Source organism: Diadema antillarum, unplaced genomic scaffold, assembly GCF_040938485.1.
Source record: "Diadema antillarum isolate AM-2024a unplaced genomic scaffold, OU_Dant_1.0 scf00000197, whole genome shotgun sequence".
In the NCBI taxonomy this organism is placed as follows: Eukaryota; Metazoa; Echinodermata; class Echinoidea; order Diadematoida; family Diadematidae; genus Diadema; species Diadema antillarum.
Window position 1 is genome coordinate 2,145,358 of NW_027271086.1, and position 16,087 is coordinate 2,161,444.

General features: G+C 39.7%; 1 protein-coding gene across 1 annotated transcript in view; it reads left to right on the forward strand.

Moving 5' to 3' along the window:
* LOC139723716 (rapamycin-insensitive companion of mTOR-like) overlaps nucleotides 1-16,087 on the forward strand; it is a 127,103-nt gene that overhangs the window by 20,150 nt on the left and 90,866 nt on the right. Inside the window, exon 4 of the mRNA XM_071634938.1 lies at nucleotides 12,407-12,468. Coding sequence (XP_071491039.1) covers nucleotides 12,407-12,468 — 62 coding nt within the window. The remainder of the gene's footprint in view (nucleotides 1-12,406; nucleotides 12,469-16,087) is intronic.

Below are 16,087 nucleotides of genomic sequence, written 5' to 3' on the forward strand. Positions count from 1 at the left end.
GGAAGAGAAAGTGATGTAGTGTTGATGCAAACCATTTAATCGTATAGCATGGGGTGGGTAAATCAGGTCTTTGTTTTGCTCTTTTCTCTTCTTTTTTTTTTTTTAATGGAGGGGGGGGGGGTAGGGGTAGTCATGGAGTTGTCTTCTCATCTGCTCTAGATAGTACAATGATGAGATGACAGAGCCCATGTGTAATTGCCTCTTAATATAATGTAGCTAATTTAGCTCAAATTTTATCGTAATTGCACAGTCATGGATGAGGTAAAAACATTGGATGCCAAAAATGTGTCTATTTATAGAGTTGATGGGATCTGCCAGTTAGCTCTTAAAGGCCTTGCGTTCAATATAGTTGCTTAAAAAGAGATTTGTTTGTTTTGGTGCTTTATTTTGTTTTTGTTTTGTTTCTTTGGAGGGGGAATGGGGGAAGAGAAATTTCCTGAAATGTAGGGTGTATCATGAATTCCAGTTAGAGTTGTGATACGAAAGAAGACTCCTTCAGAAAGCTCGGCTGATTTTGTTCCAAATGGTTTATTTTGAAATGGATTTATAAATTCTTAGTCACAAAGACTGAAGCCATAAAAACAGCAAAAAAAAAAAAGAAGAAGAAATAAATAATTAAAAAATGGTATAAAAGCCATCATGTGTGCCAAACACATTTATAATTCTGATGTGTATACAGTGTATTGGGCAAAAGTGTAACAAAAGCTAATTCAGGTGTCCCTGTATGGGAAAGTTCCAAAATAGGCTGATCAGGTGGGTCGGTACTGCTAAGAAAAGTATTTGCCTGTAAATTCCAGAAAAGCATAGCTAAAAATGAATGAATGCACAAACAAGCCAACAAGCAAGTGCTAGCTCTAAAATATGTTTGAAGGAGAAGTGTAGGGGAGGAGGAAATGTAGCTAGAAATCTATGTGAAGAACTAAATGCCCTGCCAGAGAAGAATAACAAAATACAAAACTAGAAAAGCACTCTGGTATCCTGGTATCCAGATGGTCATCAGGATCACTACCAACATTTAATCATCTCTTCCTTGTGTCATTGTCAACGTTTCCTGTAGGTTTCATTGAAATCCATACCTGACCTCATGAGTTATTTTGCAAACAGACAGACAGACAGACAGACAGACAAACAAACGATTAAACAAACAAATGAACAAACCAATGCAAAAACAAAACAAAAACAACAACAACATAATATCCTTGGCAGAGGTCAAAACAAAACACAGAACCAGTTTTACTGCACTGTTCTCTGGCAGTCCAGCCAGCTCATAAAAATTACAAGTGCTATAGTATTCTATTGTAAAGCCTAGTGATACTTTACTGCTGATTCAAATATGACATTAAAGGGTGTGTACAGTTCTGGTCGAGGTGAAAATTTAGCTTTTAACGTTTTGCGAGATATTAAGAAACCACTCTATGAGATGTCAAAGAGCATGCAGTTCTAAGGGGTATCAAAAGTTTATTCGATGAAAATCGGTTTTGAAATGGCTGAGATATCCAAAAACATGGTGAAACAAAGAGATACTAATAAAGTTGGGGCATGTCGCCTTTTATTATTAGCACTTTTTTGGATATCTCAGCCATTTGAAAACCAATTTTCATCAAATAAACGTTGAATCCTTCTTAAAATTACATGCTCTTTCATATTTCATAAGATGCTTTTCATTATCTCACTTAGGAATGTTCAAAACATGAATCCCTACCCCAACCAGTACTGTACAGTCCCTTTAAGGTACTGCTTGCATCAGTGCATTTTCATCTCAAATGTGTTCCTACAACATTGCACTAGAGTTAATTAAATCTTAAAGAGTGTTTGGAATGGATTACAAGACTTTTGATGCAAATTTTTCTGAAGTGATTTTGTAGTAATGGCTGGTTAATGACACTGCTTTTCTGATGCAGCGTACACGTACACGACTGTACACTGTAGCTATTTGTAACTCTATCATTCCATCAAATAAAAATGCAGAAAACTGCTGCAAATACACAGATCAGACATACACACACACACGCACACACACAAACACATACATACACAGTCACTCGTAGAAACACAACTATGCCACAGAGATTTATACAGCCCTTTCAAATTTTGATGATAAAACCTCTTTTCAGCTTTCTGCTATGCTACTTCTCTTGGAAGAGTAAAAAATACTTGTGTTGCGTTTTTTGGTGTGGAATGTTGAATATAGATCTGGTAACCATGGCAGCCCAAAACAGCTGCAGACCAGTCACTGTTGCCATGGAAATAATAAAAAAAAAAGAATCCACTGTCTCATATGAAAGCTAATATGCCATTGTGCATGTTTGGGTAGACTTTAATCATTGTGCACGTATTTGTTACATTTAACTTCCCTCGCTGAGTGTGGAACACTGACGTGATTTTGCAATAACATGCAGTGCAACTGGCGTAAACATGTAATCTTCCAAAAGCAGATGTTGCACGCATATGGGGAATGGAAGTCCAAAATTCAGTGTGTCATAGTCAGTGTGTCAGCTGCAGATTCCATAAACATGAAAGGCAGAGTACCGTATGTCCCCCCCCCAAAAAAAAAAAAAAAAAAAAAAAAATTACAACGGAACCCTCCACAGTGATATCTTTAAAAAGTAGTGAATCAATCCAAATCCAAATTGTGGGCATGAAACTATAACTCATTGCCCACATCTTTAATAAAGAAAACCCCATTCAATTTGCTTCAGTGGTCAAAGAGAAATGAGGAATTTTTGTACAGGATGTCAAGAATCTCTTCCCTCCAAGTTCTGTCTATTGTATTCACACACAAAAGCATCGAAGTGCTTAAACTTGGAAGAATCAGACTCATGACATGCTTCATAACATTCCACATTTCTCTGTGACCGATTAACCAAATTTAATGGGGTTTTCTGCAAAATAGAGTTAAGATGTTATATTTTAAGACCCTGAAGTAGCATTTAGACAGTTTAATCATATTGGGTGTTATCAATGCGAAAATGTTGTTGTAATTTTTTTGGGGACATACTGTACAGTACACTGTTTGGTCCTCGAAAAATGGTATATTATGGATAATGATTATGAGTAGTGGGTTTAGAGAGAGGGTTGGGAGGGGGAAGGGAGATCGGCATAGAGGAATTGAAATCAAATATATTACACGCATGTAAAGAAAGAGAGACGTATAACTAACACTAACAAATTTGCTGTGCAAACAACATGATTTGTATCTACCAGGGGAACAGGCTGTGTACGAGAGCAGGTCATGAGAATGTCAGCCCGTGCTATCCACTCCCGTAGTATGCGAGCTTGACGATGACTCACGCAAACATGAGGAACATACTGTACGAGCGCATAATTTTCCAAACAAAGCGGCAGATTGATCTGGCATTCGACACGTGCCGCGCCGAAGCCTCGTACTGGGCTCTAGGATTGAGCAAAATGAGAACAGCTAGCCTTAAAGGCCTTAACTCTTCCCAGCAGACATTTAGAATTTCAAGGAGGAGAAACAAAAAAAAAAAATTATCAACCAAAAATGTTCATTGGCATGAGGGCCTTGGGCACAAGCATGGCTCATTTTAAAATGCAAGTTTCTATCATATCAAAATGCCTCATCTTTCATAGCGAAAAGCAGTGAAAATGTCAACAGAATTTCTCTTGAATTTCATGGAAGACACATAGACATATTTGGTTGTAAAATGCTGCAACTTATATTGGCCATAACTGGGGAACTTCCAAAGAAGAAAAGATGTTTCTATGGGTTAAACAATGAGTTTGGTGCATTGCTATGTCAGTGCATAAATCAACTATTGTTTGGCATTCTAAAGCCCCCTCCCCCCTCCCGTAATGGCTAGTAACAACTGTATCGTGGCAATTACCCCCCCCCCCCCCCCCCCCGGCTAAATACTGGTTAGTGGTAAGGTTAGAGTAAAGATTACGGTATGGTTCTAGGTTTAGGGTTAGAGTTTAGATTAGGGTTAGGATTAGGTTTAGGGTTAGGGTTAGGGGAAGGGGAAGGGTCCTGGGCAGTAGTTGCCCAGGGGATAATTAATTGCCCTAGACCCACTAAACAACAGCAACCAAACTGAACAGGTCTATATATTGGGTACCATTTTGGAAAGTCATCCCCCTTTCCTCTTCCTCCCTCCCTACGCCCCCCCTCCCCCACCCCACCCCAAAAAAGGAAGGGAAGACAAACAAAAATCAAATGTTGCAATATTCCCTAGTGTTTCAGCCTTGTCACATTCAAGGCAGGCTACGGATGTACATGTACCATAAAACAGGCTTTGTTAAGTCTGTGAAACAAACAAAGTCTAATAGAAACAATGAAGAGAGCCTAGGGGTTTGAGAGCAAATGTAGAGCTACAACGCACGTACATGTTGTACATTTACACATGTTCTCGTGCTTCTTGTCTTGCGCTCCCGTTTATCTTCCATTCAGTCCCACATACTGACATGTGTGTTTTGTTAGTAGCTTCCAGACCTTTTGTCTACAGAAGATGTCCCTTTTTTTTTTTTATCAACCATGAAATCTTTTATGATGCAACTCCGCACAGTCACGCATTCACAAGAAGTTATGGGCGACTCCCTGTGTAAAAGCCTTTCCATCCCTCAATCTTTAATACTCGAGCCCTTGAACATCTTTCAAATGCATGTTGACAAGTTATGGTATTTTATTTGCCCTCAAAAGGGTGCATTATTACGCCCATAATGTGCTCGAGGATGTATCCCAGGTCGTCATATCTGGCGACAACGAGTCGCCATATTCACAAGACTTTCCCCCTTCCTGCAACATGCACTGCATATAAGGGGCGGCCAAGCGCTGCTGCAGCGCCGCGGAAAAGGGGAAAGTGTAAAGATTTGATAGAGCGTATGCATAATCACGCCCCCGTTCCTCCTTGAGACAAAGCGGAAGGATGCAGGTAGCTCATCCAGCCCGCTCCATCGTCGTCCGGCGAAAAAAAACGCGAGCCAGAGCCAGACGTAAACACTAACCCTCCCTGGCTGGCTTGGTGGAGTCATCACATATTAATGAATAAATTATTGTGTTTAGCCAGGGCTAATCTCGCATTTCCACAGTCCATGGATGTAATATATTTTTTCTTGCTCTCTCTCCCCCTCCTCCACCTCCACCTCCACTCATCTTTAGAAATGTGTGGTTGGCAATGGTCCTTTGAAATGAGAGGGGAGAAAGAGAGGGAGAGAGAGAGATGGGGGGGGGGGGGGTGAGAGGAAGTGGTAGGAGTAGAAATATATTTAACAGTGTTGTACCCATATATGGAGAGAGATGGAGGGGGAAAAGGCATTGACGGAAAAATATGCATGAAACATGATTGTCTACTTGGAAGAGAGCAGAAGATGGGAAGGGGAGGGGTGGGGAAGAAGGAGGGGGAGGGGGAGGGAGAGGGGGAGGGAGAGGGAGAGGGGGAGGGGAGGGAGAGGGAGAGGGGGAGGGGGAGGGAGAGGTGTACACACATCAAGTACAACTGTATGTAAGAGACTATGTGAAGAAGGAAAGAAGAGAGAGAAAAAAAAAGTGAGGCTGATATAAATTCGAGAGATCATATCATTGCATAAATGAAGGATGAAGGGGAGGGCTTTTAGTGAATACTTTTAGCATGATTTAATCTCGATAATGAATGCATTCGTTTCATAGTGGTCCTCAACTTAGTAATCTGATCATGTCATACAATACTTGTTTTTAATCAAACCACAAGGACACGATGATTGGACAGTAAACACGTAACATCGAAAATACACTGATTAATCGAGCTAAAATGAGATACTAATTACGATATCTCAGAGCTGTGCTGCCAATCTTCAAAGAAATTTTATGTTATGTTGCTGGCATCTGTGTTCATGATTTGTGGTTATAACATTTCATTTGAATGCAAATGGTGTGGGGTTTCCCGTCGTTGACTCAGTTGGACTTGCAGTCGAATTGCAGTCGAAACTCTGCCTTTTCTTCTGGTGACCTACATTAGTGCGCAATGCCAATGGCATTTTTTTTTTTTAAAGTTTAGTGGTCCTGCGTCTCGATGCAGGTCAAACTGCCAAAGGGGGTCTGAACCCAAAGACTAGTGGCTAGAGACAGGTGCGATGATGCTGCCCGCATCTCAGATGCAGTGTTTACTCTCATCCTCCCCGCATCCATGCTGCTCCTGGTACCAACTGACTCATGCCGTGCACATCATACACGGCGCAAAATGATGCGACACTCTCCCAAGCTCCTCAGCGGCACATTATGAAGTGTGTTTAGTACCATGGCAATGAATATCAAACAACGAAACAGCAGTTCCTGGCAGAATCATGGACTAAAATACATTCTTTCTATTCCCAGAGTGGGAGCTACCGTGGTGTAGTTTTATCATCATGTGATACAGTACACTGAGTAATTGTGGCTCAAAGGGAGTGACTGTGCAGCTGTAGTGTACAATAACAATGTACAGCTGTAATGTAATAAACCAATTTGGAAGTAGTTACCACCTTGGCAAAATACATTTTAATGTGTTTTCATACATTCCCTGATATTGGCAGCACAATAAAAAAAACACTTTATTGTCTTGAAGTTGTTGTTGTTGTTGTTTTTCCTCGTCTGAATGTCACCGTACGATTCACTCAGCAAAATTTCGTAACTTTTGACATTTGAGTCACCAGAATATCAAATGGTGCCTTTGAAAGGCCTGGGCTTTTTACAGCACTGCAATGTTTGCTATGAAACAAGTTTCTGTGGAACTCAAATGTAGTGTGGCTTGTATCATAGTCTCCCCAAGATCTCTGTAGGAATGCCAACCAATGCAGATAAAGAGCTCAAGGAAGTCACGCATGATGCCCTTTGTTTGAGAAAAAAAGAAAGAAAAGAAAGAAAGAAAGGAGAAAATAAGAATAGAAAATGGGACAAGAGCGAGGAAAGAAGCTTTGTGTTTAGCCTCTGAGACATGTTGAAGTGACCAGAGTTACATTCTGTGTGCAACATATAAAGTGGAATGCACACGTGTGAGAATGTGACAGCAATTATTTTGATTGTAAAAAATTGAAAAATGTACTGTGTTTGCGACTGACAAGGCAGTATGACTTTGTCATGTATTCAACGTCAGCAGCAAAGTTGACAGCAGATGTTAGAGGTGCATTAGATAAAATGCCTTTTGTTTTTTCCATCTGTTCACTTTTGAGTACAGAAGTTGCAATAGTTGACAAAATGTTTTTCTCTCTTTTTTGTCACAAGTTTCAGGCATGAAATATTGAAATTAAGGAGATGTAGAGTGTTACAGGTGATTTCATAGGGGAAAAATTGATGACAAGTTTCACCAAAAAAACATCAGCAAAACAGAAGATTAAAAAGTACTTGGAGGCTTGAACATTGTAGTGCCCTGGAAAGAAGCCAATGGATTAAACAGAGATGTATGATTGAAGAATGCTGAAAGAAATATCTAGATATGTTATCCATCCATCTATCACTCTATCTATTTTTGTACCCAAACATAAAATTATAAATGTATAGGATCTATCTTTGTATTCAAGTATTATAACTCTCCATGGATATATATATCAGTAGAAAGTACAATGTGTACACCTAGCGATAGACAACAGAATTGTGCTTACCAGCACAATTCTTGCAATGTGTGTGATTGATTTGTTTTTTGTTGTATTTTGTTTTGTTTTTAACGGGGGAGGGGCAAACTGGGCCACAACCTCATGTGGGCTTTAAAATCTTGCTTCTGGTGACATCAACCTCTCTCACCCTCTCTCTCCCTCTCTGCCTCTCTCCCCGTCTCTCTCCCTCTCTCACACTCTCTCATCCCTTTATTTCCACCACACATTGTGGTCACTGACTCACAGTGTTGTGACCTTGGCAATGTGGGCCAAGTCTACCCCCAATGGGAATATTCCGCATTGGAGTGCCGCTCTCTGTAATTCTTTCTCTCTCTGTATTGCTTCCAAAACATACTTGGCACGGACCGCCTTGTTTATCCTAACAGGGCTCTTGACAGACTTTGGAAGTGAACTCCCCTGCTTTGTGGCTTTGGGCTTGCAGACAGGTCTGCTTAAAGAAGACATGTATGGAAATGAAAGAAGTTGAAATTTTTGTGTAAAAATTATTCTCAGAATGTAATCACTCTCGTGACTATACCACATATATTTCTACCATCATCTCCTTGAGATATTTGTTTAGATTTCTGTTTGATTTTATTTCTGCATTCCCTTCTTATAACTTGTTTTTCTCTCAAAATATTGCATGGAAATATATTAATTTCTTCTCTTTTTTCCTTAACTTTGAGCATGTCTATTAATGTAGGAAACAAACAAGTCTTTTTTTGTTCCATGCATTAAAAAGCCCAAATTTCATGTGCGCATGTTAATTATGTAGAAGTTTTTACAAGAATGTCCAGAGGATGCTAAAAAATCAGAATGCAAATTTGCTTGAAGAACAAAAGCTCTGAATGTTAATATCTCAAAAAATATCACATGATCATAATAAACATAAAACAAACCTTTCCCTGTGTATTCATGACAACATTTTCTTGTCAGTTGATATGGTTCAAATTTCAGTGGAATATCAAAATAGATCGACCTGTACTTCTTTGAAGTATGTTTCATTATGATGTCATGCAAAGTAAGTGCAGCATATACATGTACTTGTATTGCCCTCTTTCCTCAATAAAATGTAATAGAATGTGTAGATGTACAAAAGATTGGTATTCACTTTACAACCTTAATATTAGCACTGTGTTTGACAGTGATGCTGACTTTTCTGTTCATTTATACCCACTTTTGATTCTAAAAAATATGTATGGTTTTTTTCTTGGTTGAGTAAAATGCAACCTAATGAAAATTTTTCAATATCTGATCGTTGAAAACATTTTATTCATCTTTGGGAAAGGGACCATGTGACGTGAAAGCGTGATACTTGACTTATCTTTCAGTCTCTATACTGATGCAATGTCTATTGGTAGCCAGTCTAAACTCATTGAATTAGATGCTACTGTAGTAAACAAAGCCATTAATTTTTCCCAGCGTCATTACGTGAATAAGTGGTCACCTTGAGAATATATAACAAGAAAATAGATTGCAATTTCCCCCTTGAGTTCCTTAATATAAATGGGGTTATTATTCATTCAAGGGTTCAGATACCAGTATGATTGATTCTGATATAATACCGAGAAAGCAAGTCATTCATTTTCATCTCTTGCTATGATGAGAATAATTGGCCTTCTGTACAGAGAGATTAATTCTTTACAACGCCCTTTTGTTGGCTTTACAGTGGTACAAAGGAGCCAACCATTCCTTTGAAAAGGTGATGCATGCTCATGATGATACTGATACGGTACTCTTTAAACAAGAAACATTAATGTTTTGTGGTTGCAGTGGTCAAAACGATCGCTGCCATTCCGCACACGACCCCCACTGTGACATTTAGGGGATGACACGGCGCATCGCGGCACGACAGCCAAGCTTGTAGTCGGCGGAGGAAAGTCCGCCTCCCTATCACTGCACGGAGCAGACTGGGAATGTTTGCTTTTGTGCAGAAATGGCCGACACACGCCACTCAGTATGAGGCATTCTCATGTCCTTAAAACAGACCTCATAGCAATTAAACCACACTGCCCCTCCTTGTTAATACATCACTGCACAAAATGGTCTACATGAGCAAGTCATCCAACTATATATTTTTTTTCCTCCCTCTCTGTTTAGGTAAATTATAAACCTTAATCATTAGCTCATGGTATTCACCCTCTGGTATCAATGAAATGTACATGTACATTAAAGATACAGAGGTTCAGAGTTTCTTGAAGAAGTCATCTGGTAATGTGTATTGTTAAAGGGTATTTTTTGTGATATACTGTAAAACCGGAATTTTTTGCATGCATAAAATTTTTGTGAATTTCGCGAGGAGCCAAGATTCGTGTAATGAAAATGCACACAAAATTTCTTGTCTGTAGTACTATATGCATTGAATGCCAGTGGCAATTGGTGAAAATTTCATGCAGTGAATATTTCTGGTTTTACAGTATGCAGAGTTAGAGTGTGTACCCTGTTATTGTGTAAACTACACCCCTGAACATGGAAAGCTCAATTAAAGCTAGTCTGTATAGGAAGTACAATGTATAGTATCTGGTTTTCCTTTGTAGACTACATGTAGAAGGTAGCTAGATCATTCTGTGTCGAGTCTTCCAGTGGGCTAATTGTCACTTCATCAAGGAGGGTGTCAGACGCACAGAAGAACTCGTTTGTAATCCTGTTTACAAACACGCTTCACGCTAATTGAGTTTTTGTCTGCAAACAGAGTCCTTGCAATCATGTTTCTCTCCCAAACCTGATTCTTCAATTATGTTTGGTGAGTCACACTCCACAGGAGCTTTCCAGTTAGAATAGCTACAATTGTTGTACAATGTACACTTGATTCTGGGGATGCATTTCAAGTCCAAATAGTTTGACCACTGAAACACATTTGCAAAGGTGAGACTAAGCTTGGCCTTTACATTCAACAGTGCCATGTCATGTACATCTGTACATCTCATTGAACGGTACTTGCAAAGCATACCAAGGGTTGTGTGTTTGATTGACACGCCACTGGGGTTTGTTGCACAGCTGTAGTAAAGAATTAGTAGTATGGAATGTTGATTTCAGGGTGTGGTCAGCGAGAAGACTCAATAATATCTGCATGGATTGTTCATATTCAAACATTCATGAGTAGAAACATGTTTCCAGAAATGTTGATTTCAAGCAAGTTACCTCATGTAAAGTGTGAAGTTCCCTCACATTGGTGCAGTGGTGTACAGTTCCCTTTGATCGGTTTCCACCAATATCTTTCCAAACCATGCCAGTGTACAAACTGTGACACCATTTAAAACACACTTCCTCATGTTAGTAGGTGTTTGTATGCATGCATACATTTAATATTAACATTAAATGTCACATTAAATGTTTCTGCCTTCGTGTCAAAGTGTCTCTGCCTTGGTGTACTCCTCTTGAACTTTCCTGGTAATCCATGGAGCATCTCACTCCAAGCATCAACTTCCCAAGCATCAACCTCCCCCAGCCCCCATTTCTCCTTGCTCGCAGTCATGCTTTTGGCAATTGGAGAGAAGTATTGTCAATAAAGAAGGATTTTCCTCAGTACCCCCCTCCTCTTTTTACCTGTAAATTATGAAACTCTATTGCACCATCTCCTGTTCTCAAGTGATTTCCCCACAGATGCAGTAGTCATGATTTTGATGACATTTTCAGCCAACTTTTGTGACAGGTGATATTTGAGAGGCTGAAGAAGAGTTTCCAAAATGTGACCCCATCCCCCGCCCGTTCCTGTCCCTCTACCCCTCCCTGTGCTCCTGGTCCTTGTTAACCTCTCTGGTCGGGAGCCATTTGTGCTGGAAGTTGCGATTTCAGCTCTGTGACAGATGGGTGCAGACTGGATTAGTTTCCATGGCGATCTTCCTTTTGCTAACACCTCATCCCCCTATCCTCTGTACCCCGGCCTCTGGCTTTACCCCCCTCCAACCCAACTGGGACCGGTCCAGAGGGGGTTACGATGATTGCAATGCCACCTGCCACAGGTGTTGGTCTGGACAGAATTTCCAGATCTCGTCCTTGACTTTCAGCAGGGAAGATGATTTCCCCCCTCTGGCTCCAGACAGGAGGAGGAAGCGTTTGATTAAAAGACTTTGGAAGTCTGGCCCCAGTGGGATCCTGCCTCCGCTCCGCTCATACCAGTACTGGTGCCACTGCATTCAGTACAATGTAAAACTCTTTAAAGTTGTGACCTTTACCAAATGAAACAAAACACAACAAACAAATTAAAAGAACTTTTCTGTATCTTTATCCACTTGTAGACAAAAAGTATCCAGAAAATGTCTTGCATTATCTACAATTTTGTAAACAGATTTGTGGATGTATGACTTTGAAAAGCTCATGCTGTTTGTCATGATCACAGAGACTTGTTTTTTTTTTCTGTCACAAATGCTTTTGCAAGAATTTTTTTTTGTATTGCCAGCACTTCTTGGAAAGGTCGAGTCAGCCGAGCTGTTAGTAGGTCATGACACTGTCACCCTTTCCAACTTGTGCACATGTGACTGTGATTGCTATCAATGCTCTGATGAAATGGGAAACTTGGAACATTTTAAAGCTTTCTTCATGTATCTGTATTGTATCCAATTTTGAAATAATTTGCCTGTTTGATATTGCTTTATCTATTAAGGTTACTCAAAACAGGGCATGTGTTTTCCCATGATATCACTGACACAAAGCATACGTTGTATTTGTGCATAATTGTGTTGTTTAAAGTACTATAGAGCATGTTCTTAGTGCACATGTTGCTACAATTATGATATTCTTCTAGATGCTTTTCAGAGTATGCTCTACACCAAAACCTGTTCTTCATGATATCGTGGTCAATGTGTCCTAAACGCGTGTCTTTGATTTTATCTCCTTGTTCTTTCAGCTCATCAATCATGTCCCAAATTTTGACCAGTTTGGATATTCCATTGCAGAAATCGTGTGCTGGTGAGTATAAAGTGTGACTATTTTCCCCGTTGTATCCAGCCTTTATGATCACACTCAGACATAAGTTGGTATCAAATGTGAAAAGTGCATGTGATATACAGACTGCTTGACTCATGTGCATACATGGGATTGTGTGTTATCTGCTTGACTCTGTGTGCACATACACACACACATACAGACATTACACAGACAGACAGACACACATACAAACTGACACACAAATGTTCGAAGAGATGAGTACTATCAAGTTAACTTTTGAGAAAAAGCAGAGGAGGATGAATGAAAAGAAAATTAAGACAGTTTGGAATTCAGACAGAGATAGAGTATTTTCATAATAGAAAGTTGTAAAAGTTTGTGGCTGTAATATTACATTGTTCTTTCTTGTTTTACATGACTGAAATCCTCTGAGTAAAACAAATCAAGAAAATTATGATTTTTTTTTAAGCAGGTGATAAAAAATTTGAGTGGTTTTTGGGGTTATTGTGAAGACATATAGTACAATGATGATATGTAATATATTGTGAACAAAATCAGCGAGGAACTCTGTATTTGTGGAAACGCAGAATTCAGTGGATGAGTACTGAGAATTGTAGAACATTTGATTTGTCTGGCAAAATGCCCCACTGAATACCTGTTGGCAACAATATTATCGTTCCATGTTCAGTTTTTCCTCAACCCTCACCGAGTTGCTGTTTATGCGTCTCATTGAGTACATTTTCTTCCTTGAGTAGCGCTTCCTTGTTGAAGTATTTTTGGAGAGCAAAGTTGCTCACAGTAGCTTTTTGATACCAAGCTGTGACTGCTTTCAGTGTGTAAAGTGGTCTTACATATCCAAGAGAATCTGGATATAACTGTATATAACTGGTACTTTTTTTTTCTGTCAGTTCTTCTTTTCAGTCAGCCTTTAAATTGCACTAGTAAGCAGGGGGCATTTCATGTCCAAAGCATTTTGGCAGATATATATATTTTTTCTGACAAACTGTTTTCAGCTACTGAAGTCCTTGAATTTGATTGGCTGAGAGCAAATTTGTCAAAAAAAAAATCAAACAACAGGCTTCATGAAATGCCCCTCCAGACTTTACAGTAATTCATTTTGAGTTTGGTGGTGACAGTGCTAGGCATGTAAAATTACCAGAAGGAAACAGACATTTGGAGGGGGACTGTGTGCTATCTTGTGCTGATATGAACAGAGTGACTTTTGTCTGGTTATTTGCCGTAGAAGTCTGTGCCACATGTAGACTAGTCTGTCTCCTCCTGTGTGTTTAAATGAATGTGTGTCATGTATATCCACACACACACACACAATTTGATATTTTTTAAAACAATATTTTTAGATAATGTGTACACCAGTGTTCTGTAAACATTGCTGTGTGTGGACAGCCTTGAAACCATTGTGTTGGTACATAGTCCATTGTTCAGAGTTTGAAATTTGAAAACACGATGGACAATTTTATCCGCAATCTTGTCCTATTGAGCCCTGTTGTTGCTTGGCAACAATGCATTATGAATTTGAATTTTAAGGAGGAAACAAAACAAGTATGTTTTAATAATATTGTGTATAATAAAAAAAAAATGTTCTACAAGGAAATAAAATGTCTTTTGTGCACAAATGCTCTGTATTGGTGTACTAGTAATCATCATCATCATCACTGTCATTAGATAGAATATGTACACATACCGTACATAGATCTATATTCAAGCACACAGTACTTAATGAAGAAGGAGCTACATTGTGTATTGAAAAGGTTTAGAGATTCACCTATGTACAGGTGTTCCCCCTCTGGTAACAGTTCTTATACATGGATGGAATATGTGGGATGCCAAGCGTCAACTATCAAAATTTGTACAAATTGTTCTTTGGCATAAGTTTTGATGAAGAGTTCAGAGCAATTTCAACAAGCCATAAAAGTGAGCATGACTTGAGGTATGGCAGTGTAATAGCCTGCAGTCATAGGACTTCATTCAGTCTAAAACCAAACAGGACACTTGAGATATATCACTGCATGATAAATCCTAAAATTCATAGCTCTTTTGAGAATCTGAAAATAGTACAGCTAAAATCTGGTCCTCTCGTAAAATTCTTAACCACCAGAAGTTGTGTCAAAATAATTAATAATGCATGGACCAGTCCAGAGAAAGATGGAACAGCTTCAAGATGTGCGAATCGTCAGGCTTCTTAAATTTTTCCAGTGGGTGTGATGTGATTGAGGGGCCACCAGTTCATCTTTTTTTCTTCTTGCAGACATGATTGATCGAGGCAATGTTCCATGCATTCATTTGAGTTTTAGTATTTAGAGCAATTTCCTCACCCAGTTCCCGCGTTCGAGTTGGCCCGCGGCAATTTCCTGGCAGATTGCCAAGCGTCTCCTCCCATGGCAACCAGTGCTGCATCAGGAGCAAAAGATGTAATTCAAAAAGAAAAAAAAAAGAAGAATACAAGAAATACATGTACCTCTTGTTTCTCCTGTCTCATGGCAGAAAAACCAAGGGGAAACCCAAACTGTGCAAGAGATAAAAGGATGTATCCTGTACAGGTGTTGAATCTAGTGTTTAATGTAACCCTCCAGAGAAATAAGTGGAGTTTAATGCGCTCTTCTACCACCCTCTTCCTACTGACACCCCCCCCCCCCCACCCACATTTCTGACTCAGTCTTATTCCATTCCTCCTATTGGCATAAGAATGATTGTAGGGAAAAGGTCAGCAGAATGTTTGTTTTAGATAACACACAAATCACAGTCTTAAGACTGTGAGGAATCCAACTGATTAATATTGCCTTTAATTATTTAATATGAAAGAAGGTTAGTTTACAATAATTGTCATAAAGATATTAAAGATGTGTGTATCTTTTTTTGTACTTCTTGAGGACTGGATGATAAGCTACTTGTATCCCACATACCTGCTACTTGTAGATATAATTTTAATACTTGGAAATACCCTTGAATCACCTTGCTATGTCTAGCAAGGCAGCGGCAAGCTTGCTGGTTTTCAGGAGCCAAGTGCTGATTGTAAAGGTATGAGTTAGATTTGAATTCACAGAGATAAAATGCTGAATTATGTAAAAATGGGGACAGGTGAAAGTGGAGACCCTGCGCATCCACACTCCTAGTGGAGTTAGGAGCATCTGTACTCTTTAATTGGTGGAGGGATGCCTTCTGGCATTTCATCCACCTAGCCTCGGTGGTATCATCGCATAGTGCTCTGCACTATGATTTGCCTTCCTCCACGTACGGCCACTAATTCATCCACACAAGCTCCTGAATTGACGGGGAGGTTGGCGAGATAATGAGGGGGGAAGCGCCAAAGGAACAAAGGCCTTTCTTACTAGACCTGGGCCGTGTCCGACAGAGATGGATTTTTTTTTTTTCTGTCTTTCATGCATGCACTCCACCGCCGCGTATTCTCGACATCAGCTCGTATGCGTTCCCCATGCCCTGCCCTGTCCCCACTGCATAATTCAACATCAGCCTGCAGAGCCCATGCATGAAACACTGAATGTTGCAAGGCAAATGTCTTGTCTGGAGGTCCCCCATGTACCCCTCATTTTGCTCCTTTTCACGTGATGCGGCACCGGCTTGATTCACAGCGGAGTATTAAAAGCTCCTGCATCAGAGGTACCGA